The 23037-nt window shown below is 42.4% G+C and overlaps 1 protein-coding gene across 2 annotated transcripts in view; it reads right to left on the minus strand.

The window, feature by feature from the left end:
* The window catches only part of LOC133660060 (collagen alpha-2(V) chain-like), a 45545-nt gene that overhangs the window by 5041 nt on the left and 17467 nt on the right, over positions 1-23037 (minus strand). For both annotated transcript variants that reach the window (XM_062063159.1, XM_062063151.1), the window contains exons 4-52: positions 15523-15735; positions 15222-15446; positions 15054-15070; positions 12613-12645; positions 12398-12430; positions 12260-12313; positions 12005-12097; positions 11847-11924; positions 11729-11773; positions 10444-10497; positions 10291-10344; positions 10122-10175; positions 9970-10023; positions 9842-9895; positions 9734-9778; positions 9609-9662; positions 9477-9521; positions 9285-9338; positions 8704-8802; positions 8594-8638; positions 8407-8505; positions 8277-8330; positions 8074-8181; positions 7915-7968; positions 7733-7831; positions 7584-7637; positions 7410-7508; positions 7274-7327; positions 5428-5481; positions 4965-5018; positions 4815-4868; positions 4659-4703; positions 4475-4573; positions 4280-4387; positions 4143-4196; positions 4021-4074; positions 3875-3928; positions 2000-2053; positions 1817-1924; positions 1691-1744; positions 1550-1603; positions 1302-1463; positions 1114-1221; positions 940-1047; positions 803-856; positions 622-729; positions 484-537; positions 303-410; positions 152-205 (exon numbers count right to left, since the gene is read on the minus strand). In XM_062063159.1, coding sequence (XP_061919143.1) covers positions 152-205; positions 303-410; positions 484-537; positions 622-729; positions 803-856; positions 940-1047; positions 1114-1221; positions 1302-1463; positions 1550-1603; positions 1691-1744; positions 1817-1924; positions 2000-2053; positions 3875-3928; positions 4021-4074; positions 4143-4196; positions 4280-4387; positions 4475-4573; positions 4659-4703; positions 4815-4868; positions 4965-5018; positions 5428-5481; positions 7274-7327; positions 7410-7508; positions 7584-7637; positions 7733-7831; positions 7915-7968; positions 8074-8181; positions 8277-8330; positions 8407-8505; positions 8594-8638; positions 8704-8802; positions 9285-9338; positions 9477-9521; positions 9609-9662; positions 9734-9778; positions 9842-9895; positions 9970-10023; positions 10122-10175; positions 10291-10344; positions 10444-10497; positions 11729-11773; positions 11847-11924; positions 12005-12097; positions 12260-12313; positions 12398-12430; positions 12613-12645; positions 15054-15070; positions 15222-15446; positions 15523-15735 — 3626 coding nt within the window. The remainder of the gene's footprint in view (positions 1-151; positions 206-302; positions 411-483; positions 538-621; positions 730-802; positions 857-939; positions 1048-1113; positions 1222-1301; positions 1464-1549; positions 1604-1690; positions 1745-1816; positions 1925-1999; positions 2054-3874; positions 3929-4020; positions 4075-4142; positions 4197-4279; positions 4388-4474; positions 4574-4658; positions 4704-4814; positions 4869-4964; positions 5019-5427; positions 5482-7273; positions 7328-7409; positions 7509-7583; positions 7638-7732; positions 7832-7914; positions 7969-8073; positions 8182-8276; positions 8331-8406; positions 8506-8593; positions 8639-8703; positions 8803-9284; positions 9339-9476; positions 9522-9608; positions 9663-9733; positions 9779-9841; positions 9896-9969; positions 10024-10121; positions 10176-10290; positions 10345-10443; positions 10498-11728; positions 11774-11846; positions 11925-12004; positions 12098-12259; positions 12314-12397; positions 12431-12612; positions 12646-15053; positions 15071-15221; positions 15447-15522; positions 15736-23037) is intronic.

Here is a 23037-nt window from a genome sequence, read left to right on the forward strand (position 1 = left end):
CTGTTTGTGTCGACATAAGCGGTTGTTGATATAACAGCAACCAAAATTAGCCATTGCCTGCAGGTTTCCTTTGTCCAGAGACTTACGAAAAATAGGCGATAATACAATATTTTTTAACCTACGGCCATTAGTTGGTATTGCGACATCTTACCCTTGGTCCAGATGGTCCAACAATACCTCGAGCACCCACATCTCCAGAAGCACCCTGAAGAAAAAAGGAGCAACAGTGGTCTTGGTTTGTAATCTTTTCTCTTCACCAACAAATAGACGCTTTTGAGATAAAAAAAACAACATGATCTTACAGCGTTTCCTGGCAGACCTTGGAGACCAGTAAAACCAATGTGACCTTTCTGGCCCTTCTCTCCTTGTTCACCAGCTGATCCTTTGTCTCCCTGTGGTCCTTGTGGGCCCTAGAGGACATTTTAAAAGTGGTGACATGTTTTGTTTAATGATAGAGAAAGATATACTGGGGAGGGTTCGCACCACTTTGCCTCGGACTCCAGGTGCTCCATGGGGTCCCGGAGAGCCTTTGCCACCCTAAACCCATTACACACAAGTTAGCAATTACAAAGATACCATCATGCTGCTGTTGCCATGTATGCTAAAGTGATTTTGACTTACTTTTTCACCTCTTTGACCTGGACTACCCGTAACTCCGACTGGACCCTCATTTCCTAAAGAACCTGGGCCTCCTGCCAAACCCTCAGGACCAGCATCACCTCGATCACCCTGTAAAGTCACACAATGCTGATGCGCGTACACTTGCGCATGCTGTCAGGTCCAGTCACAGGTTTACACCTACCCTTTCTCCTACAAGTCCGTCGGTCCCTGGAGGTCCTTCTTCACCAGTAACGCCCTGATTGCGACACACACGCCAAATGTCATGAAATGAAAAAACTACAAATTAACTACAGAACACTGCACTGCTAACTTGACAACCTCAGGACCAGCATCTCCTCTTGCCCCGGTAGCTCCCGGTGGACCAACTCCAGCAGGGGGACCTTTGCCGCCTTGAACTCCAGGAGTTCCATCTTTTCCAGGTAGACCCTAATTTCAAAAGAGGATAATGTTTCACCTACCCAGGTGGTTTATGGTAAGGTGGCTCCTACATACCGCGGGTCCAGGCAGGCCTGGCATTCCTCCCTCTCCTCTGACTCCATGTTCACCAACAACACCTCGCTGTCCTGTGGCACCAGCTGTTCCCGGAGGTCCAGTAAGACCCTGGCAAATGTGAACAAGAGCAACCAAGCATTTTGGATGTGTCGCAGGCAGGCGATGTAATCAAACTCTTGTCTACTCACTGGAGAACCGTCGTCTCCAGATTCGCCCTTCTCTCCAGAGCCACCTGCAGGGCCTGGAGCACCAATCTCTCCCTGAAGACCATTGGCCCCATTTTCACCACGAATACCAGAGGGGCCCTGTTTTCCTGGCGAACCAATGGGCCCGTCTGCACCGACAGCTCCCTGGCACATGCAAACAATCCCCAGTTATACTAAAATTCAATTTACTTCTGATTTCTATAACACTTTCTCTACAAATGTGTACTTACAAGTGAACCAGGTGGTCCCACACCTCCAGGTAAGCCAGGGAACCCAGAAGAACCCTTAGGAAAGAGAACATTTCCAATGAAACAGAACATTTTCAATCGGTCCAAAACAGTACCGATGTAATTATACGTAGTACGACTTACCGCTGACCCCTGTGTTCCTCTGCCACCTTTCAGTCCAGTCAAACCAACTGGACCCTAAAACAAACATCTCCATTAATCTGTCTCTTTATCAATGTTGTTGGTTGTGGTCCTAGTACTATTGCACACCTGTACACCTGGTATTCCAAATATTCCTGGTGGTCCAGGTGGTCCTGCCTCTCCTTTAAGACCTTGTTCTCCGGTGTCACCTTTAGCACCAGGCTGACCCTCAGCACCCTACAGACGTCAAAAAGTAAGTAATCTGACCTTTGGACCCATTATGTGGTAAAATGTTTTGGAATAATGACTTACTGATGGTCCAGGGAAACCGGCGGCACCAGTTGAACCAGGTTGACCTCCCATACCCTGTTAATGTCACACACTTGAAAGTTAGAAGTCACAATGAGATGATCAGTTCATAACTGTGTTGGGCCGTCAGGAACAGCAATGTCTTCTCTGTTGGTCTAACATAAATTCTGACCATTTTATTTAATGTTTTATTTACTTTCCCTAAATATGTAAAAGTATTCATCACATTCTCCTCATGACCTATTAGGTTTCAGTGTTGCTGTTTTTACAAAATAGCTTTTATCCAATCAGAATTCGGCTAGCTTGTTGCCAGTGTTGTATGAAATCTGCCCGAGGCCTCTGAATCAACAACGTGGCAGTCTGTGCAGTGTAGGTGAACAAGGCACATACAGTTGATAGACAGTTGCAATAGACAATCAGATCACAAGTTGTTGACAGTAACCTTTCTAAGTTGCTTCACGTTGAAACGTCAAACGTGACTTTTATGCCTCCTGTGATTGAATCACTATCCAACCGCCCCCAGAGGGTGCAGTTGGGCCGCCACGTCATCGAGTCTATACCTCAGCACCGGCTCTCCACAAGGCTGCGTGCTGAGCCCCCTACTCTACTCCCTCTACACATACGACTGCACACCTGCCCACTCCAGCAACTCCGTCATCAAATTTGCGGATGACACCCCCGTAGTGGGGCTCATCTCAGGGGGACACGAGGCCGCATATCGGGACGAGGTGGAGAAGCTCTCGGAGTGGTGCACAGTAAACAACCTGGCCCTGAACACCTCCAAGACCAAGGAGCTGGTCATAGACTTCAGGAGGAAAAAAACGGACATCCTGCCCCTGGTCATCAGCGGTGACTGCGTGGAGAGGGTCTCCGACTTCCGCTTCCTGGGAGTCCACCTGGACGACGACCTAACCTGGAGCACCAACACCATGGCTACCATCAAGAAGGCACACCAGAGACTGCACTTCCTGAGAGTACTCAGGAACAACCACCTCTCACAGGAACTGCTGGTGTCCTTCTACCGGTGCTCTATTGAGAGCATCCTGACCTACTGCATCTGCGTGTGGTTCAGCAGCTGCACGGCCGCAGAGAGAACGGCGCTCCAGAGGGTCGTAAAGACCACCCAGAAGATCATCGGATGCCCCCTCCCCTTCCTGACTGACCTGTACAGCTCCCGCTGTCTCAGGAAAGCACAGAGCACCCTGAAAGACCCATCCCACCTAGAACTGCTACCCTCGGGCAGACGCCATGACTACCGGTACTTCTATGACTCACAAATCAGTCATCCAATCACAAGTTATGAGTTGTGACAGCAAAAAGTACCGCACCGCACAAGGCTCACAGAGAAAACTGATATCTACTTGCTTTTTTAACCCACAAGGAAGAAGAGCAAAACGTTAATTAGGTTTCAGGTATATATTTGCATGGCCACTTTCAAGAAAGACATTTCAAGAGAAACTAGAGCTCATGAGACAAGGTCCAATCCAACCAACCAACTATGAGCGGCACCCCTGGCCGTAGGCCGTAGGCCAGGGGTGCTGCAAATTGTGAATTTAAATTGTTTATTTCTTTGTTTTTTCACGTTTGATATGTTTTTACCATTATTTACATTTTACCAGTACCACGTTAATATGTTTTAATTGCTGGTAAAATTGCTTTAATTGGTTTATTGATTTTAAATGCACCGGAAAATAGCCTGTTTTGTACACTATTGAGGTGATTCAAGTGTGTTTCTCGAGTCGTGGTCATTTGGTGACATAACTTATGGTATTATCAGAGGTATTTATTAAAGTCGGACTAAGTAGGACACCATTGAAGGCCTTGGTGGGAAATGTACGGCCCACCACTGGTTTATAATAATAAAAGGGTTTTAATCACCGGTACTCCTCTAGTCCCTCGACGGCCATTGGGTCCCGGTGATCCTGGTTCACCCTGACATACACAATAGCATGTCAAATATTGTTGACATTGTTACCTGTACATGATATTGGGTTTTTAAACTGTAAAATATCAGGAAGTCTCACCTTGGCACCATTGGGACCAGTGGAACCTGGAGGTCCAACAGGACCAGATCCGCCCTTTGAAAGGAAAATGTTTGTGTTATTTGTAAGAAGATACTCATCCAACACATTTATACACAACTCACCCGAGCGCCATCAACTCCAGCTTTGCCTTCTTGTCCTGCATCCCCAACAGAGCCCTGAGAAACAAGATTTTTTTTTGGATTCGGGAGTAGAACTTTGACGTTGCTTTGCCGATAATGATGATGCAGGAGACACTCACCACATCCCCCTTTGGTCCTGAAGCTCCTGAGATGCCTCTTTCCCCTGGCATCCCCTGAAGTCCTGGACTTCCTGCTTCTCCAAAAGCTCCCTTGGTACCTGGATTCCCCTAAAATACACAGGTTTTTCAGATCAGTAAAATTTAACTGCCAGAACTTGAACAAGTAAACATTGGTGACGAGTCTCAGACCAATACCTTTAGTCCATCTGGGCCTGGGCTACCTGGACTACCTTTTGACCCCAGCAGTCCATTGGGTCCAGTTTCACCTCTTCCACCTGGAGCACCTCTTTCTCCCTGGTAAGAAATAATTGTTCCATGATGCTCTGGAAGTAGATTCAAACTTGACAATCTAGAATCTGTACAAGCTCTGTTAACTTACTCTCAATCCTGAAGCTCCATCAGCTCCTTCCTCTCCGACAAGTCCCTAGAAGCAACATGAAAAATACTTCATTTCCAGGCCACAAAAGTTCTGTTGTCAATTATTTGGCCCAGAAAAACAAACAAAGACAGTAAATTGCTTGATTTACTCATATACCTCATTTCCTGGTTTGCCAGATTCTCCAGGTGGGCCGGGCACTCCAGGCAAACCCTAAGCACACCCACACACATATGAATTGTATACTGTATATAAAGAAGCATATTCACATGTAAGTTGAATTCTAAATGCTATGAATTGGTATGTCACCTGGAACCCAATCGGTCCCTGGGGTCCCTGCTCGCCTCTCTTTCCTGCAGAGCCCTGGGGGAGACAATATTGATGGTAGCGTTACAAAAGGCAAACTTTGGAATATTTAAGACGAGGACACCTTTAACATGATTTGACAGTATATGTAGAGTAAATGATTCTGTATTCTATATTGGGTACTTTCCAAACAATATAATGGACAATTTATTTTGTTATGACCATGCAAATTTGATATTATAATCACAGTGGCTTCAGTATCCATATTGATGTAGTATTGGATTGAGTTAACGGAAATCGACTGCCTTTCTGTTACAAACAGATCTGCAAAGTTGTACATTTCTGTAGTTCATTCCCATGTATATTTTTAAATTCCCAGATATTCCGACTTTGAAAAGTCTGAAAGTTATTTTCATCAACTTAAAGTAATGACATTGTTGCAATTTGCCGTGAATGAGCTGCTTACCGCTGGGCCAGTTGCACCGGCAGCACCCTCCTCGCCATTTTTTCCGTTGACTCCCTTGAGGAAAATCACAGAGCGTTATCCTTGGTTTTAGCCTCCTAATGGATTCAAAAGGACAGTGGAACCTCCAAAGTGAAATTACACACTTAAAAAAATTGTTTAAAGAATTAACTCCATACATTTGTTTTTGGTTTTACCTTAATTTAGTTTTATTTCATTTTATTATACAGTAGTCAGAATGCCTCTGCAAGAATAATAACATTTTCTGAACAGTTATTAAATGTTTTATGATGGCATAAACCAGGGGTGTCCAAACTTTTTCCACTGAGGGCCGCACACGGAAAAATTAAAGCATGTGGGGGCCATTTTGATATTTTTCATTTTCAAACCATAACAAAATATATGCATTTTTTTATTTATTTTACCTTTAGGGGTCCCGGGGACCATAAAGGGTCTCACTCATTAAAATGTTAAAAATAAGTCAGATTATTATTTTTTTAAAATTATTTAACGCTTACAGTAAATCTCTATATCAACTTCAGGTTGATATAAAGTAATACAAATTAAAAAAAATGTTTTATGGCTTTTCTGTCAAAAACAACTTAGTTTTTTTTATAGTAAAACTGAAGTATGCAGTATTTAGTAATTAGAGCCCTAAAAGATCAATAATGCAGGACACCATTGATTTTACTGCGATGACGTGGCGACTTGTCCAGGGTGTACCCCGCCTTCCGCCCGATTGTAGCTGAGATAGGCTCCGGCGCCCCCCGCGACCCCGAAGGGAAAAAGCGGTAGAAAATGGATGGATGGTATGGACCATTGATTTTAATTATTTCATATTTTTGAGTAATCACAGTGAAAAGATAAATAAAAAATCACTAAATATATTTGGGATCCAAAAGGTGCCCCACTCGTAAAGTGATACATTTTTATTATGTTTTTCATATTTGTACATGTCGTATTTGCTGATGTTGCTCTGTTGTTGTTGTTGTTGTTGTGTTTGCTGTTGTTGTTTTTGTCTCTCTGTCTAATCCCCCTCTTGTCCCCACAATTCCCCCCTCTGTCTTCCTTTTTCTCTCTTTCTATCCCCTCCTGCTCCGGCCCGGCTGCACCAAATGATTATATAAATACATTTAATAAAGTCAAAATACAAGTAAGGCAACAAGAGAAGTATCCTACACTTCTCTTTTGTAAAGTAAATCTGAACAGCCGATATGGGCATCTACATCTACATCTGCTATATGATTTGCCCGAGAAGCTGGGCAGGACTTTATAAAAAAAAAATTTTTTAAAATTATTATGTTTTTCTTTTCCTTTCAACACTTAAGTTACGAGATCAACTTCATATATATCTGTCCATTTTATGATGAAACTATTATTTTGTTTGTTTTATGCGCTTTTGTCAAAGAAAACTTTGATGTTTTTATATGGCCACTACACAATATATGCAATATTTACCACATAAAACATTTTAAAGTGAAATATTTAAAGTAATTGGAGCCCTGAAAATAATTCATTATAACATGGATTTTTTTGTCAACATTGCAACTTTTTCTCGTTAGATTTCACCTCATTCCACTTTTTTTAATGTTTTTTTATTTATTTTTACAATAGTATTTCCAGAATGTGTGGCGGGCCGGTAAACAATTAGCTGCGGGCCGCAAATGTCCCCCGGGCCGCACTTTGGACACCCCTGGCTTAAACCAAAACGCATTCACTTTACATTACTGTATATCCTATGGGGGGAAAACAAATTTTAAATAGCTACCGCGTAGTCAACCAACAACATGAAATGGACTTTGCAGTTTCCATTGTACATTTATTTAAAAATGATAAATAAATAACCTACTCTTTGACCGGGTTGGCCAGAACTGCCAGCCTCACCAATCTTCCCGCCATCCCCCTGAAAGTTACAGAGGGGTCAATCTTGTCCAAAACACTGAAAAACACGTTTGTGATATCAAACATGGCCAAGTCATACTGACAGAAAGGCCTTTTGGTCCTGGCTGGCCCATGGGTCCAGCTAAACCTCGACCTCCTGTAGAACCAGCTGGTCCCGGTTTGCCGTCGTCACCTGCTGCGCCCTGAGGAAACCGAATGAAAAGCTTATAAATGCCACACTATCTGGTGCAAGAATCCCAAAGAGAATGCTTGCAAACCTGCGGCCCTGGCTTGCCTTCTGATCCTTCGGCGCCAATAATTCCAGACAGGCCCTGTGAGATAACATGTCGCACCAGGATTGGACTTATTTCTCCTGGCTAAACATACCAATATGAAGTTTAATAAGGCTACAGTATGCCTGTCTTACCCGAGCGCCAGTTAAACCGGTCTCTCCAGGGCGTCCTGCATCTCCTTCCAGGCCTTTAGTGCCAGTTGTTCCTGACGGGCCTCTCTCACCCTGTGCTCCCTGGGACAATCAAGCACCAATACAACATGACAAGGTGACAATATCAAACATGTCAGCCTAGTTTGCACAGGAGGCTATCTCACCTTTGCACCAGCAAAACCATCTGTGCCAGGGAACCCGCGATTACCAGGGGTACCCTAGAGCCAATCCATAAAATATAATCACGTGACCATTGAGGGACAATGGCAATTGTTGCTGCATAATGTGAACAACCACTGTTACGACAAGTGGGTTCCACTCACAGTCTCGCCTGAGGGTCCTGGGTCACCCACAGACCCAGCATCACCTCGAGGTCCACGTTTTCCATCATCTCCCATAGGACCGAGCACACCTGGAATGCCGTGGTCCCCCTGATAGGAAGCAACAATCACACAAGGTTGATCTTCTGTGCACTAAGCTACAGTTGAAGTAATTTGTCATGTTTGGACGTCAAATGTTTCCGTACTCTTTCGCCTTTAAGTCCAGCGTCTCCTTTGACACCAGCCACGCCACCATCCCCCTGGAGAAAAGATGACCCATGTCACGACTCCAGTAAGTAGCAAAAGGCAGAAAAAAGGCTTGTTAAAATGTCTTACATCTTGGCCTTTTGGTCCATATACTCCTGTGGTTCCCTGAGGGCCTGGGGGCCCAACTGGACCTAAAAGCCCCGATGGACCCTGGACACCTGACAAACCCTAGAAAGAAATGACATATTGAAACCAAACTAAATTGGTGGCATCACACTATTTAACGGACAGATAAGTTGGTAGTTGGCTCACGTACTGTTATGCCCCTGGCTCCTGGTGCTCCATCAGGCCCCAAGGCTCCCTGTTAAGAAGCAACAACACGATTAGCAATGTCATGGACTTAAATGGAAACATGCAATTGTTTACCTGCTGTCCAGTGGGCCCTGGTGGTCCAGCATGGCCCGCATCTCCTCTGGGTCCCTGCTGCCCCAGACTTCCTCTCACACCAAGTGGTCCCACTTCACCCTGGAAATATTACAAATAGTTGGTTAAGCTATTTCATATTGTAGTAGAATTTCTGACCTTTGAGCTGTATTTCGTGTCTATCAAGAATGTCTGCTTGTTTCATTTCTCTTCTATTCTATACCATTGAAGGACCAGACGTAGGACAAAGTTGACTATGGAGTCGCTCTGACCATTCTACAAAATGTTTTGATTGTCTAAGCATGACTAAGGGATTCAAGCATGTTGCAAAACAAACATGTCAAAAACAACGGGACCTTGGGGCATGGGGAAACAGATAAAATGGCCGAGTGACAAGGGCTGAGAGAGATTGTTTGATTCTTGTGTCCTCCGTAGGACGTTTGTTTGTCTGCATGAGCAGCTCAATCCGACTTTGCACTTTTGACTATGGGTAAATAAACTTTTTGTACTAAACTCACTTTTGTTGCTGTTTAAGCTTCGGACAATCCACTACAATATCATAAGATGTAAAACTACAATGGTACCTTCTGTCCAAGGGCACCTGGGAAGCCCGGTACACCAGCGATTCCAATAGGACCCTGTGGTTGAAGGAGTTAGGGTTAGGCCTAAGCTTTACAATCATTTTTTGATTGATTGGAATATGCAAGCTCGTTTTGCATGCATGCTTCGCAGAGCTGAAACTATCAATAATACCAAGAATTTGGTTGCATCCTTACCAGAGGTCCTGGTTTGCCAACATGTCCTGACACACCACGCTTTCCCTACATCCCAAACAGATTAAGCGTCAGAGTCCGGCGACATTTGGTGGCTTTTAACACAAACATAGATGATGGATGCTTTTGTCTTACGGGAGATCCAGATTGCCCCGCTCGTCCTCTTTCTCCTAGTAATCCTGGTGGCCCCTGAAAGAGAGAAATTAATGTGTGTCTAAATGAAAGGCTCTGGTAATTCGCATAATTGATGTGGTACATACCACTGGGCCAGAAGCACCCATCGCACCAGAAGTTCCAGAGCCACCCTGCAGAACACAAACACAAGGTTAAAAAACATTCTGAAGGTTGTTGAAATGTAAAAATCTTACCTTGACACCAACAGGTCCGGACACCCCCCTGGGACCAATGGTGCCGTGCAAACCCTGTTAAAGAAGGATTTGCTCATCCTGTCCATGTTAAAAAACTAAATAATCACCAAATGTGTTTGTTTTTTTACCTTGTGACCTTTATGACCAGGAAGACCTGGAGTACCCGGTAACCCACGAGCACCCTAAGGGGGTGACAAGACAAACACAGGAAATAATTCAAATCAGTTGAACTTTTTTCATCACGTTTGAATGTGCCGAGAAGTAGGAATTGCTTGTCTACCAATGATCCTGGGAATCCATTTTCTCCTGTAGCACCCACAGGTCCAGTCTCCCCCTAAGGAAAAAGGACAAATATTCATAATAAATACAACAGTAAAAGCTGACCAAAATGTTGGTACCGGAAACTGTCCAAACCACATATAAATGTAAGATTTACAAGGTTTACTGACATCAGTTCCAGGTTTTCCTGTCAATCCTTCCGGTCCTCGAACACCTTGTTCACCCTGCGAAGAAACACAACGAAATGTTGAGCGCATCTGACACAAGCCCATGTTCAAACTCTTGGAGGGACAGTTGTATCGACACAGTAAAGTAATTCCTACCATATGTCCTGGTTCTCCATGCTCTCCTGGAAGTCCCTGACCTCCACTTGGACCCTGAACAGGAGAGAAAATTATGAATATTATATTTATTAAAACCCAAATTGATTGCACTTTACAGTCTTCTGATTGTATATCCATTTTTAGTTCCATCCATCCATTCATCCATCCATCTTCTTCCGCTTATCCGAGGTCGGGTCGCAGGGAAGCCCAGACTTCCCTCTCCCCAGCCACTTCGTCCAGCTCTTCCCGGGGGATCCCGAGGCGTTCCCAGGCCAGCCGGGAGACATAGTCTTCCCAACGTGTCCTGGGTCTTCCCCGTGGCCTCCTACCGGTCGGACGTGCCCTAAACACCTCCCTAGGGAGGCGTTCGGGTGGCATCCTGACCAGATGCCCGAACCACCTCATCTGGCTCCTCTCCATGTGGAGGAGCAGCGGCTTTACTTTGAGCTCCTCCCGGATGACAAAGCTTCTGACCCTATCTCTAAGGGAGAGACCCGCCACCCGTCGGAGGAAACTCATTTCGGCAGCTTGTACCCGTGATCTTGTTCTTTCGGTCATAACCCAAAGCTCATGACCATAGGTGAGGATGGGAACGTAGATCGACCGGTAAATTGAGAGCTTTGCCTTCCGGCTCAGCTCCTTCTTCACCACAATGGATCGATACAGCGTCCGCATTACTGAAGACGCCGCACCGATCCGCCTGTCGATCTCACGATCCACTCTTCCCTCACTCGTGAACAAGACTCCGAGGTACTTGAACTCCTCCACTTTGGGCAGGGTCTCCTCCGCAACCCGGAGATGGCACTCCACCCTTTACCGGGCGAGAACCATGGACTTGGACTTGGAGGTGCTGATTCTCATCCCAGTCGCTTCACACTCGGCTGCGAACCGATCCAGTGAGAGCTGAAGATCCTGGCCAGATGAAGCCATCAGGACCACATCATCTGCAAAAAGCAGAGACCTAATCCTGCAGCCACCAAACCAGATCCCCTCAACGCCTTGACTGCGCCTAGAAATTCTGTCCATAAAGGTTATGAACAGAATGGGTGACAAAGGGCAGCCTTGGCAGAGTTCAACCCTCACTGGAAACGTGTCCGACTTACTGCCGGCAATGCGGACCAAGCTCTGACACTGATCATACAGGGAGCGGACCGCCACAATCAGACAGTCCGATACCCCATACTCTCTGAGCACTCCCCACAGGACTTCCCGAGGGACACGGTCGAACGCCTTCTCCAAGTCCACAAAACACATTTTTAGTTGATTGGACAAATTGTGATTTTACCGTCACTCCGGATGCCCCAGGTGCCCCTCGTGGTCCTGCTTCACCCTGCAAAGGTAACAGATATCTCACTGTAGGTTTTAGAGCAAAAAGCGGCACAAAGATGCTTATATGTACTTACCCTGTTTGATGTGAGCATGGCGGTCTGGCCTGCGGACTTCTCGTTGAAACCTGACGCCATTTGTGATACAAAGTTGCCCTTTTCCAGAAACAAACAGTGAAATAATGACATGGTTTGGTTTTGGTTCTCTGAAACACTGTGTGGGGAAGTCAGCTCACCCCAGGAAGGGAAGGATAACCTGGGGGGCCCGATTCGCCTGGATTTCCAGGTATGCCAGGCTCTCCATCAAAGCCTTGAGGTCCTGGGTATCCCTGCAGATTGTATAGCGATGTTAACACTTCAGTATAGAGTTTCTGGTTGTGGTGTATTTGTGCACCAAAGCTTTGGTTTGGATTTAATTTACCTTTTAAATATTTAAGCACTTAAATAAGATAATATCATTCCTGAACGTTTTCGCAATGTCAAAGACGTACCCTCCTGCCTTTAAAACCCCTCTGTCCACTTTTTCCCTGAGCACCTGGACGACCCTGAAATGGAAAGTACAAAGTCAATTGATTGATCGCGCATGCAATTTCTAACATTGTCGGTGCTTTTAGCCAACACAAACTCACATGGGGCCCTTGGGGTCCGGTTATTCCCACCAGCTGAGGGAGCGACACGATAACATATCACCAATTTTAAAAAAACAGACAAATTATACCTATATCAATTAATTATCTGTAAAATACATAGAGTAGAATTAAAAGCTCTGCTTCTTTTCCTCCTTTTCAGACATGCTGAATGTAAATATAAATAACTTATACAAATAACCACAACCATAACTTACATGTGGGATATCGCCTGGTTCACCTTTCTCTCCCTTTAAAGAAAAGACAACAAAATAAAAGTCAGTCTAAGATCATTGGGAATGAGAATTGACTTTAACACTTTATAGCACTTAAGTTTTTTTAATATTATATTTAGACTATCAGAATAAAACACCTTTCTTTCACTTCATTTAAGATTGTTTTCATTATTGTTAACATTCTTTACTGATTGGATTAGAGCAGGGGTGTCAAACGTACGGCTCGCAAACAGGTTTTATCCGGCCCACTTGATGAGTTTGCTCAGTATAAAAATTAACCAGGAATTTTTGAATGAAATAAACAGCTGTTCTAAATGTGTCCACTGGATGTCGCAATAGTAATTCTTTGTATCTTTGTAGATGATGCTACATATGTACAAAATAAACCACATGATGTTAGTGCACCAGTCGAGGAAAATGAGCAAACAACATAATTAACATCCTGTAATTTGATTTTGATATACATTTTTTTATCTTGATAGATTGAAAATTAACACCAATCAGTTGACTGATGAACATTATCACATAATTTATACAGAAAATATAAATAACGACAAATAAAGGTAGAATACTATTAACCGCAACATGTAAGTTTTAAAAAACCAACAAAAACATTATGATTTGTACATTTTCCGAATGAGCTTGTTCTATTTTTAAACAAAGAAAACAATCTGAAGTCGTCTTTATTTTTAAGTTATCGTGCCGTGATTTTACCAGTCCGGCCCACTTGGGAGTAGATTTTTTTCCATGTGGCCCCCCAGATCTAAAATGAGTTTGACACCCCTGGATTAGAGATATCACAGGGTTTAATTGTCTTTTAGGTGGGAGATTCTAAACTGAGGACCTATAGAAGAAAGATACAGAAGGCCACTTTGAACTATTTTGTGCATTAAAGAGAATGCAGCTGAGATAGGCTCCAGCACCCCCCCACCCCCCACCCCCCGCGACCCCGAAAGGGACAAGCGGTAGAAAATGGATGGATGGAAAATGCTTAAAAATCAATCCCTTGCAGTTCAAAATATACTAAGCTATATGAGCGAAACATCCACATATTAGCTTGGTGTTATAGCCAACAAAGAAAATGTGTGTAATAATAACAATAACAATATATGTATAACATCATCATCATCATATTATTATGAATGTATTTCAATATTATAATTTTTTTTTTTTTTTTAAATAGTCCAACGGACAATTAAAGATATATATACTGTATTTTTTATATATACACTTTGGAAACCCCCTTTCTAAGGCATGTAATGTCAATTTCCAAACAGAACCAAATATGTGTGCTCGCCGTAATATTTATAGTTAGGGTACACCGCAAAAAAATCAGTGTTCAAAAACAAGACAAAATAACACAAAAATGAGGGGTATTTTACTTGAACTAAGCAAAATTATCTGCCAATAGAACAAGAAAATTTGGCTTGTCAAGACTTTCCAAAACAAGTAAAATTAGCTAACCTCAATGAACCCAAAAATACCTTCAAATAAGTATATTCTCACTAATAACAAGTGCACTTTTCTTGGTAGAAAAAAAAAGAGACCTTTTTGATCAATATGTTGAAAAATATTCTTAAATAAAGTAAATGCTAGTGCCATTATCTTGACATAATGATATGCGCTCGGCATTACATTTCTTGAAACCAGCAAACTTATACTAAAAACTAATGTATTGTTCTTAATGGAAAGGCAACAAGGCAAGCGCTTGTTACTCTCGGGGTCTCCTAGCCGCTCAGGCAAATCATATGGTCTAAAAATGCATTTTTCCATGGATAACATGACATCATCGCGCCAAGTGCATGCTCTTTAAGTCAATTAGTGCGCTTATATACAGCCCGGCCCCCGGACACATTTTTTTTAATTGTAATTTTGAAGAATTTACCTGAATGTGCATGAAATATTTCTGTTGAAATTGGTTAGAAATGTCACATGTTAAATGTTTAAATATTAACTGTCAGTTTAATGTACTGTGCCAACTGTACTACTATATGAGTACCTATTTTCTATTGTTTCATTGGAAATAAAACAGCAAAGTCCATTTGGCTGTCATCCGTTTTAATTATGAGACACAATTGTGTCAAAGTCATGATTTTTTTTTTTTTCATGCTTGAAATAAGAAATGATGACTTAAAAAAAGTAGTTTTCTACTTGTGAGTGTTGATGACACAACAGTTGATATTCTAGTTTCAAGCATGTTTTACTCAATATAGCTCATCAAATCTCAGCAACAAGTTGTAATATCTTACTGACATCATTTAGGAGCAAAACACTTCAAACAAGTAAAACACTTTAACATCAAATCTGCTTTGTGAGAAGAATGATCTTATCAGACAGAAAATAAGCAAATATCACCCTTATTTGAGATATTTCATCATACTTAGATTTTGCAGTGTATTAATAATGAAAATATGATGACTTACCCTATAATTCATGATTTCTTGAAGAGGAAGGGATTAAAAAAAAACATGTTATTTAAAAGTGCATACAGTTGTCAACTTTGCATAGTTACAGGGACTTTAACTTAACACAAACTCCCCCTTGTGGGTAGGGTCCAACATTACATTACAGTGTGGTCTAGGTGGTCTCACCGATGTGTCTGGTGGCGCTGGCCAGGTTTTCACACACCGGGCAGCACTCGCCTTCCGGCGTGACCATTTTATGGCAGTCGGGGACGACCTCGCACTGCACATCGCTGCAGATGCTCACGCCATTGTCGCATACGCACACGCTACACGCCACGGGCCTCCAGATGTCGTTGTGGGGGTGAAGTTCGCCCTCCACCTCGCAGCTTACGCCCTCCTTCTCCGCCGGGGCTGCAGCAGCGTCAAACGCATCAATGGTCAGTCAGAAAATCAACAGCTGGCTAAGACAGCCGACCTCTACGCATACCTGCGGGAGGGTCTGCGGTAGAAACGGACGCCGGGGTGACGCACGTTGGACAGCACTCGCCTTCCGGGGTCACGGTCTGGGCGCAGTCGCCGAGGTCATCGCAAACCACCGCCTCGCACATGGCGCTGCCGGACTCGCAGACGCAGATTCGGCAGGGTTCAGGGCTCCACATTTCTTTGTTGGCATACACTTGGCCATTGTCGACACAAGAGTCTGTGTGGGATAGGTCAAATATAAGTAAGTAAGTAAGTCCATTTCATTTATAAAGCACTTTTCACAGATAAAATCCCAAAGCGCTGTACAAAACATAGGCGAAGCAAAACAACAATTCAATTAAGACAACAGGGGCAACATCATAAAAAGGACACAAAGTGGATTAAAACTGATAGTTAAAAGGTGCATTAACTAAAAGCTTTACTAGACTTTTGACAAGAACAAGAAACTTGTTGGACAGACTAACCTCCTCCAACCTCCGAGGACAAAGCTACGAACAATGGGAGACCGGGCTTTCTGCTCCGCCGCTCCCAGTCTGTGGAACGCTCTCTCTGACCACCTGAGGGCACCACAGACTGTGGATGCTTTTAAAAAAGGCCTAAAAGCCCTTCTTTTTAAAAAAAGCCTCTTTTTCTTTTAGATAAATAAATGATAAATGGGTTATACTTGTATAGCGCTTTTCTACCTTCAAGGTACTCAAAGCGCTTTGACAGTATTTCCACATTCACCCATTCACACACACATTCACACACTGATGGCGGGAGCTGCCATGCAAGGCGCTAACCAGCAGCCATCAGAGGCAAAGGGTGAAGTGTCTTGCCCAAGGACACAACGGACGTGACTAGGAAGGTAGAAGGTGGGAATTGAACCCCAGTAACCAGCAACACTCCGATTGCTCTACCAACTTCGCCACGCCGTATATGCATACTAGTTATAGCTATTTGGCTATTCTAGTTTTTATTTTTATTTATTTCTTTATTATCTTTTTATTTAATTTTTTAATACACTGTAGCACTTTGAGATTGTTTACTCAATATAAAGTGCTTTTTACAAATAAAATCTATTATTATTATTATTATTAAAGTTTGATCATATTACGCCTATACTGTATATACCTTAATATACATATATACCTATATATATATACACCTATACTGGCTCACCCGCACTGGCTTCCTGTGCACTTAAGATGCGACTTGAAGGTTTTACTACTTACGTATAAAATACTACACGGTCTAGCTCCTGCCTATCTTGCTGATTGTATTGTACCATATGTTCCGGCAAGAAATCTGCGTTCAAAGAACTCCGGCTTATTAGTGATTCCCAGAGCCCCAAAAAAGTCTGCGGGCTATAGAGCGTTTTCTATTCGGGCTCCAATACTATGGAATGTTCTACCGGTAAGAGTTAGAGATGCTACCTCAGTAGAAGCATTTAAGTCCCATCTTAAAACTCATTTGTATACACTAGCATTTAAATAGACCCCCTTTTTAGACCAGTTGATCTGCCGTCTCTTTTTGGCTCTGCCCCCCTCTCCTGCGTGGAGAGGTTATTAGGTAACCACAGATGATGTACTAGCTGTTCAAAGTCAGCACCCGGGGTGGACCACTCAACTGTGCATCAGTTGGGGACGTCTCTGCGCTGTTGACCTGTCTCCGCTCAAGATGATCTCCTGCTGGCCCCACTATGGACTGGAGTCTCACTATTATGTTAGATCCACTATGGACTGGACTCTCACTATTATGTTAGATCCACTATGGACTGGACTCTCACTATTATGTTAGATCCACTATGGACTGGACTCTCACTATTATGTTAGATCCACTATGGACTGGACTCTCACACTATTAAGTAGCTCCACTATGGACTGGACTCTCACACTATTAACTAGATCCGTTATGGACTGGACTCTCACACTATTAACTAGATCCACTATGGACTGGACTCTCACACTATTAACTAGATCCGTTATGGACTGGACTCTCACACTATTAACTAGATCCACTATGGACTGGACTCTCACACTATTAACTAGATCCACTATGGACTGGACTCTCACACTATTAACTAGATCCACTCAACGTCCATTGCACCGGTCGCCCAGGGGAGGGGTCCCCACATCTGGGGTCCCCTCCAAGGTTTCTCATTGTATCACATTGGGCTGAGATTTTTCTTGCCCTGATGGGGGATCTGAGCCGAGGATGTCGTTGTGGCTTGTGCAGCCCTTTGAGACACTTGTGATTTAGAGCTATATAAATAAACTTTGATTGATGGATACTAAAAAGAGAAGTTTTTAAATGTTTCTTAAACGTTTTGTCAGGTTCAAACACTGATGACATCTATTAAACAAGACAAGAAGCAAAGAATCAAACAGAGGCATAATTCCATTTTGCTCAATTGAAGAGAAACGTGTCGACCTGTAACCTCTTACAGTGTCACCCACGCTCTGGCGAAAGATTGTAAGCCACCTCTTTTTATTTGGACTTTCCATGTTTACATAACAACATCTGTTTCTAAAGGAATGGCGGTTTTGTAAACAGTCTTTGTTTTTGGTCACAATAACACAAAAGAAAAAATATGCCTCGGTCTTGGGCTGGTCCTGGCTTCAGCCTGAGCAGGTCTTCGGTCACAATAGATAACCCCCTCCCGTCTCCTCCCATCGTACACAAAGGAATTTTCCAAGCCTTTGCTTGTTGCAACAAAGACAGCCTCTTGTCTGCTCATTGGGAACTCAGAGAACGGAAAGTTTTTTGATAATTTACATACAATTTTTCTGACACGTTTCAACACAGTCAAGATCCCGGAGGGACTGGTGCAAGTTGTTCCAGAGTCTGGGAGCTATAGCCTGGAATGCCAGGTCTCCACGGGTTTTAAAACAAGTTTTGGGGATCTTTAGAAGACCCTGGCATGAAGACCGGAGGCTGCGTCCTGAAGAGTAGGGGCATAGCAAGTCAGTGATGTACTGAGGGGCCCCACCAATGTCAGGACAAACATTTTAAACTCAATGCGGAATTGAACTGGAAGCCAATGAAGACTGGATAAAATGGGGGTGATACGGGCTGTTCTGGGTGCACCGGTCAAACGTCTGGCAGCTGCATTTTGTACAGTCTAAAGTCTCTTTAGCGTTGACTTGTTGGAAAGAGTGAAAAGAGAATTGCAATAGACAATACGAGACGAAATGAACGTGTGAATGTCACATGATCACTGATTGAGTTGGTAGCTAAAACAAAGTTATTAAGACCAGGCATCATCTCAATAGTCATTAATGCGTTACCTTAAAAGCTGTCCAACAACAACTAAAACACTAGAAATGCTCTATATTAGCTTTCTTCCTGGTATTCTAGCACTTAATTTTCGAAACAGCTGATAATGACATCATTCAAAGGAATGTCAGGTCACATCTCAGCATTATTGATCGATACAATCTGAAGGCGCAGCTTAGAAATAGAGTAACTCCGGACCGCGGACATAGTGAACTAGTGAGCTTGTTGCTCTGCTGAGCACGACGCAGTTTGATGAGGTCATCGCTCAAATGCCGGTGAAAGTCACGTTTCACATTCTATATTTGGGCCAAATCCAAGCAATACCTCATCATTATCAGCCGAAAAAACCAATACAGATACCTAATTTGAATGCCAATATCAGACCATTTTGCCGCACATCCCTAACAAAAACACTGTTTTTGAACATAAGGTTTGTTGAAATGAAAAAGTTGTCATTTGAATAGCAATGTTTCCAACTGTCCACAGTAGTCTTTTTTCCTGTTTTCCCCCATTGACCATCCGGAACTGAACGCTGTCCGTGCATCAAAAAGTCTTAAGAAGAATGTGAAATCAAACACCTAGTCCTCCCGCAGTGTTGTTTTGTAAGCAATTGTTGACTGACTTCACACCAGAGACCGGCATGATCTGATGGTGGGATTCTGTGTGAAGTGAGTCCATTTCGGCAGGTCATTCAACGAATCATGTGCGTTGTCCTCTGAGCTACTGGGAATAGATTCATGCATTAGATTTCACCATTCTCCGAGAAATCCAGCAAGTGATCTTGTATTTACACGTTGTTTTGGAAACAGAATAAGGTACGTCTTCAAAGGCGTCGTACTCATGTAGAAGACGTCATACTCATGTAGTGTACAAACGAGTACGAGGAGCTTACCACCTGCTGATCATCTGAATTTCTGGGTAAATCAGTGTTCCAAAACCTTAATTTACATAGTTTACATTAGAAAAATATCACAAAAAGAAAATGGTGTATAAATGGCAACAGGTGGATACACATGTTAAGAATGTACCTTTTGCCATCGAGTGGAAAGGCATTTAAAGGGGACCTATGAAGATTTTCCTCTTTTCTGACCTATGAATCTCGTCCATGCGGACTAGACACTGGCCGAGTGTTGGTGGGCGGCCGAGGGGGGAGTCGGCTCTCTTGGTTGCTTTGTTGGGTCTGCTCCTGTCTTTGGCCATGCTCCCCCCCACCCCAGCAGACAATGGAGTGGAACACCGCAGTGGCCTCCACAGTGTATGGTTTTTTTTGTTTTTTTTATTCATTTATTTTTTACTTTTGTAGCTGTATGTAGAAATGGCTGGTTGCATCATATTTTAATGTATTTAATGTCCTTTGTGTTCTTTGATGTTTTGCTCTTACACACAAGCTTATGTGTGCTATGGCTATGAGGTTTTTGTTCTTCATTGGCCTCAGTCTGGACGCCCTCTCCAGGGGCCCATGCTTAGACTGAATATTTTATTTTTAATTTTTTTAAATGTTTTTTACTCTTGGATGCTCGCATCAGACAAAGCATCAAATCATAAGGTTTATGCATCTTGGCGTGAGCTTGCATGCAGCTTTGGATGTCTCTGTTTGCGGGACTTTGCAGTCCGGCTACATTGTGATGTCACAGCGAGGTGGATGTACTCATTTGGACGTTTGGTAAAGCTCTCAGAGCTCCTCCCACTGTGCTTCAGGCTTTGAGGAAACCAAAAAGAGGTACGATAAAGTTATTTTCATCTAGTCTTTAACATATGCATAATAACACAGACGTTAATCGATCGTAGAGTGAGCAGGTGTACCTAATGTTGGGAACAGGTGAATCTGTGTAATATTTATGACATATATTTTTGAATGTGTCTGGATTAGCAGTGACGACTGTAAGATTATATATATATATATGTGTGTATATATGTATATATATATGTATATATACATTATATATATATATATATATATATATATATATATATATATATATATATATATATATATATATATATATATATATATATATATATATATATATTATATATATATATATATGTATATATACATATATATAATATATATATATATATATATATATATATATATATATATATATATATATTATATATTTATTTATTTATTTTATTTATTTTATTGTATTTTTTTTAAACAGTGTTAATTTTTAGAAGATAAATTGATGTTCTTTTGGAGAGGGTGGGGCATGGTTTCATTTGCAATCTGGGAACGCCTTCAAAACAAACATGAACAAAAACGGGTTTTAAATATGACTGTTGAGCAAAATTTTTTACAAAATGTGCACCAAAGTATATCCAACACATATTGTCAAGACCATAAGGAAGTGTTTCAAATGTCGATTAAAACCATCAGGCGTGGTCCCCTTTAAACACATACGGGGTGCTGTTGGTGTTTTTCTATACGTGACAAGCCGCTTGAGCTGCATTGCTAAGCATGTTCTTTAGCAAGATGAAGTGTGTCTGACCATCCATTTCCTACCGCTTGTCCCTCTTGGGGTCGCGGGTGTGTCTGACCAATTAAGTGAAAATGGTCATTCATGGCCCACTAATATGCACTAATATGTAATAATTCACAGTGGTTGGTGTCCGAAAAATTGTATGTAAATTATCAAAAAACTTTCCGTTTTCTGAGTTCCCAATGAACAGACAAGAGGCTGTCTTTGTTGCACCAAGCAAAGGCTTGGAAAATTCCATTGTGTACGATGGGAGGAGACGGGAGGGGGTTATCTATTGTCATCGAAGACCTGCTCAAGCTGAATCCAGGACCAGCCCAAGACCGAGGCATCTTTTTCTTTTGTGTTAATGTGACCAAAAACAATGACTGTTTACATACTCCCCATTCCTTTGGAAGCAGACATTGTTGAGTAAACAGGGAGTGTCCGAATAAAGGAGGAGACGTAAACCTTTTTCGTCAGCTCATGCAAAGACACTGTAAGAGGTTACAGGTCGACGGCGTCTCTCCTCAATTGAGTCCAAATTAAATTCTGTCTCCGTTTAATTCTTTGCCTCTTGTCTTGTTTAATAGATGTCATCAGTGTTGGAACCTGACAGTTGGCAATCCACCTCTCACAAATAAATTGTCTCGTTGACTTATTTTGATGGCTTTTCATGCAAAAGCTCGGCAGCACTTTGCGAGCACTTTAAAGGTTAGTTTTAGAGTTTAGACGATTAACTCATAAAGTGTGCGTTGGTATCCGAAACACTGCAAACACAAATTATACAGTCATTTGAAGGCGTGTGCAAAATGATGGGCTCATTATGTTTAATGTATAACATTTACAGACGATCACAGAGAATAAAGGGGGCTTTCCAGGTGTACGGTTGTGAATGATGGATCAATCAGTGCAATTAGACTAGGGTTAATTATACACCTGGAACAATCTACACGTGATATACTTCGTAAAATGTTGCCAAGTGTTCTGTGTTAGTGAACGGTAAATAAAAAATGTCTGTCTGGGCTGCTTTTGTCCAGAATATGACCACCTGCTGCAAGCTTTGTGAGCCTTTCCATGCAGGGCATAATTATGTGGTGAAGCCCCACCCTGAGGAAGACGCTCCCTCTCACTAGCAGCAGTTATTTTGGGGAAACCCACAGTCCATGTAATATACGCTGGTTTTGGCCGAGCACGTGTGGTTTATCTTTATTTGGGCTATGCCACGCCTGCAGCAGGCCTCCTGCATGCAGAACTGCAACCAAAACCAAGCAAGAATGTGTGTGTTTAGCACCTTTTGATTACTTTATTCTTTGCACCTTGAAAGAGCTCAGCCTAATATTGATGTCAACTACAATTTTTTTTTGCTAAGGCTTTATGGTCCGTCCCCTCCTTATGAAGGTTATTCTGCAATAAGTCGTTTAAACATCTTCCTTTGTTTAAAACATTTTAGACTTGTGGTGGTCCGAGGCCCAAAAAAAGGCCTCACAATGGAGCAATTTTTAAAGATTTCCAGCCTGTTTTGAGAATTACTGAACATGTTTGAGACCTGCTCAAAACCGGGGCGGCACAACGCAAATAATGAGGTTACTTGAGGGCACCACAGACTGTGGATGCTTTTAAAAAAGGCTTAAAAACCCTTTTTAAAAAAAAAAAAAAAAAAACTTTTTCTAGATATATGCATACTAGTTCTAGCTATTTGGCTGTTTTATTTTTTATTTTTAATATTTTTTATTATCTCTTTATCTTTATTTTTTAATACACTGTAGCACTTTGAGGTTGTTTACTCAATGTAAAGTGCT

This window comes from Entelurus aequoreus, linkage group LG01 (assembly GCF_033978785.1).
Source record: "Entelurus aequoreus isolate RoL-2023_Sb linkage group LG01, RoL_Eaeq_v1.1, whole genome shotgun sequence".
NCBI classification, from domain to species: Eukaryota; Metazoa; Chordata; class Actinopteri; order Syngnathiformes; family Syngnathidae; genus Entelurus; species Entelurus aequoreus.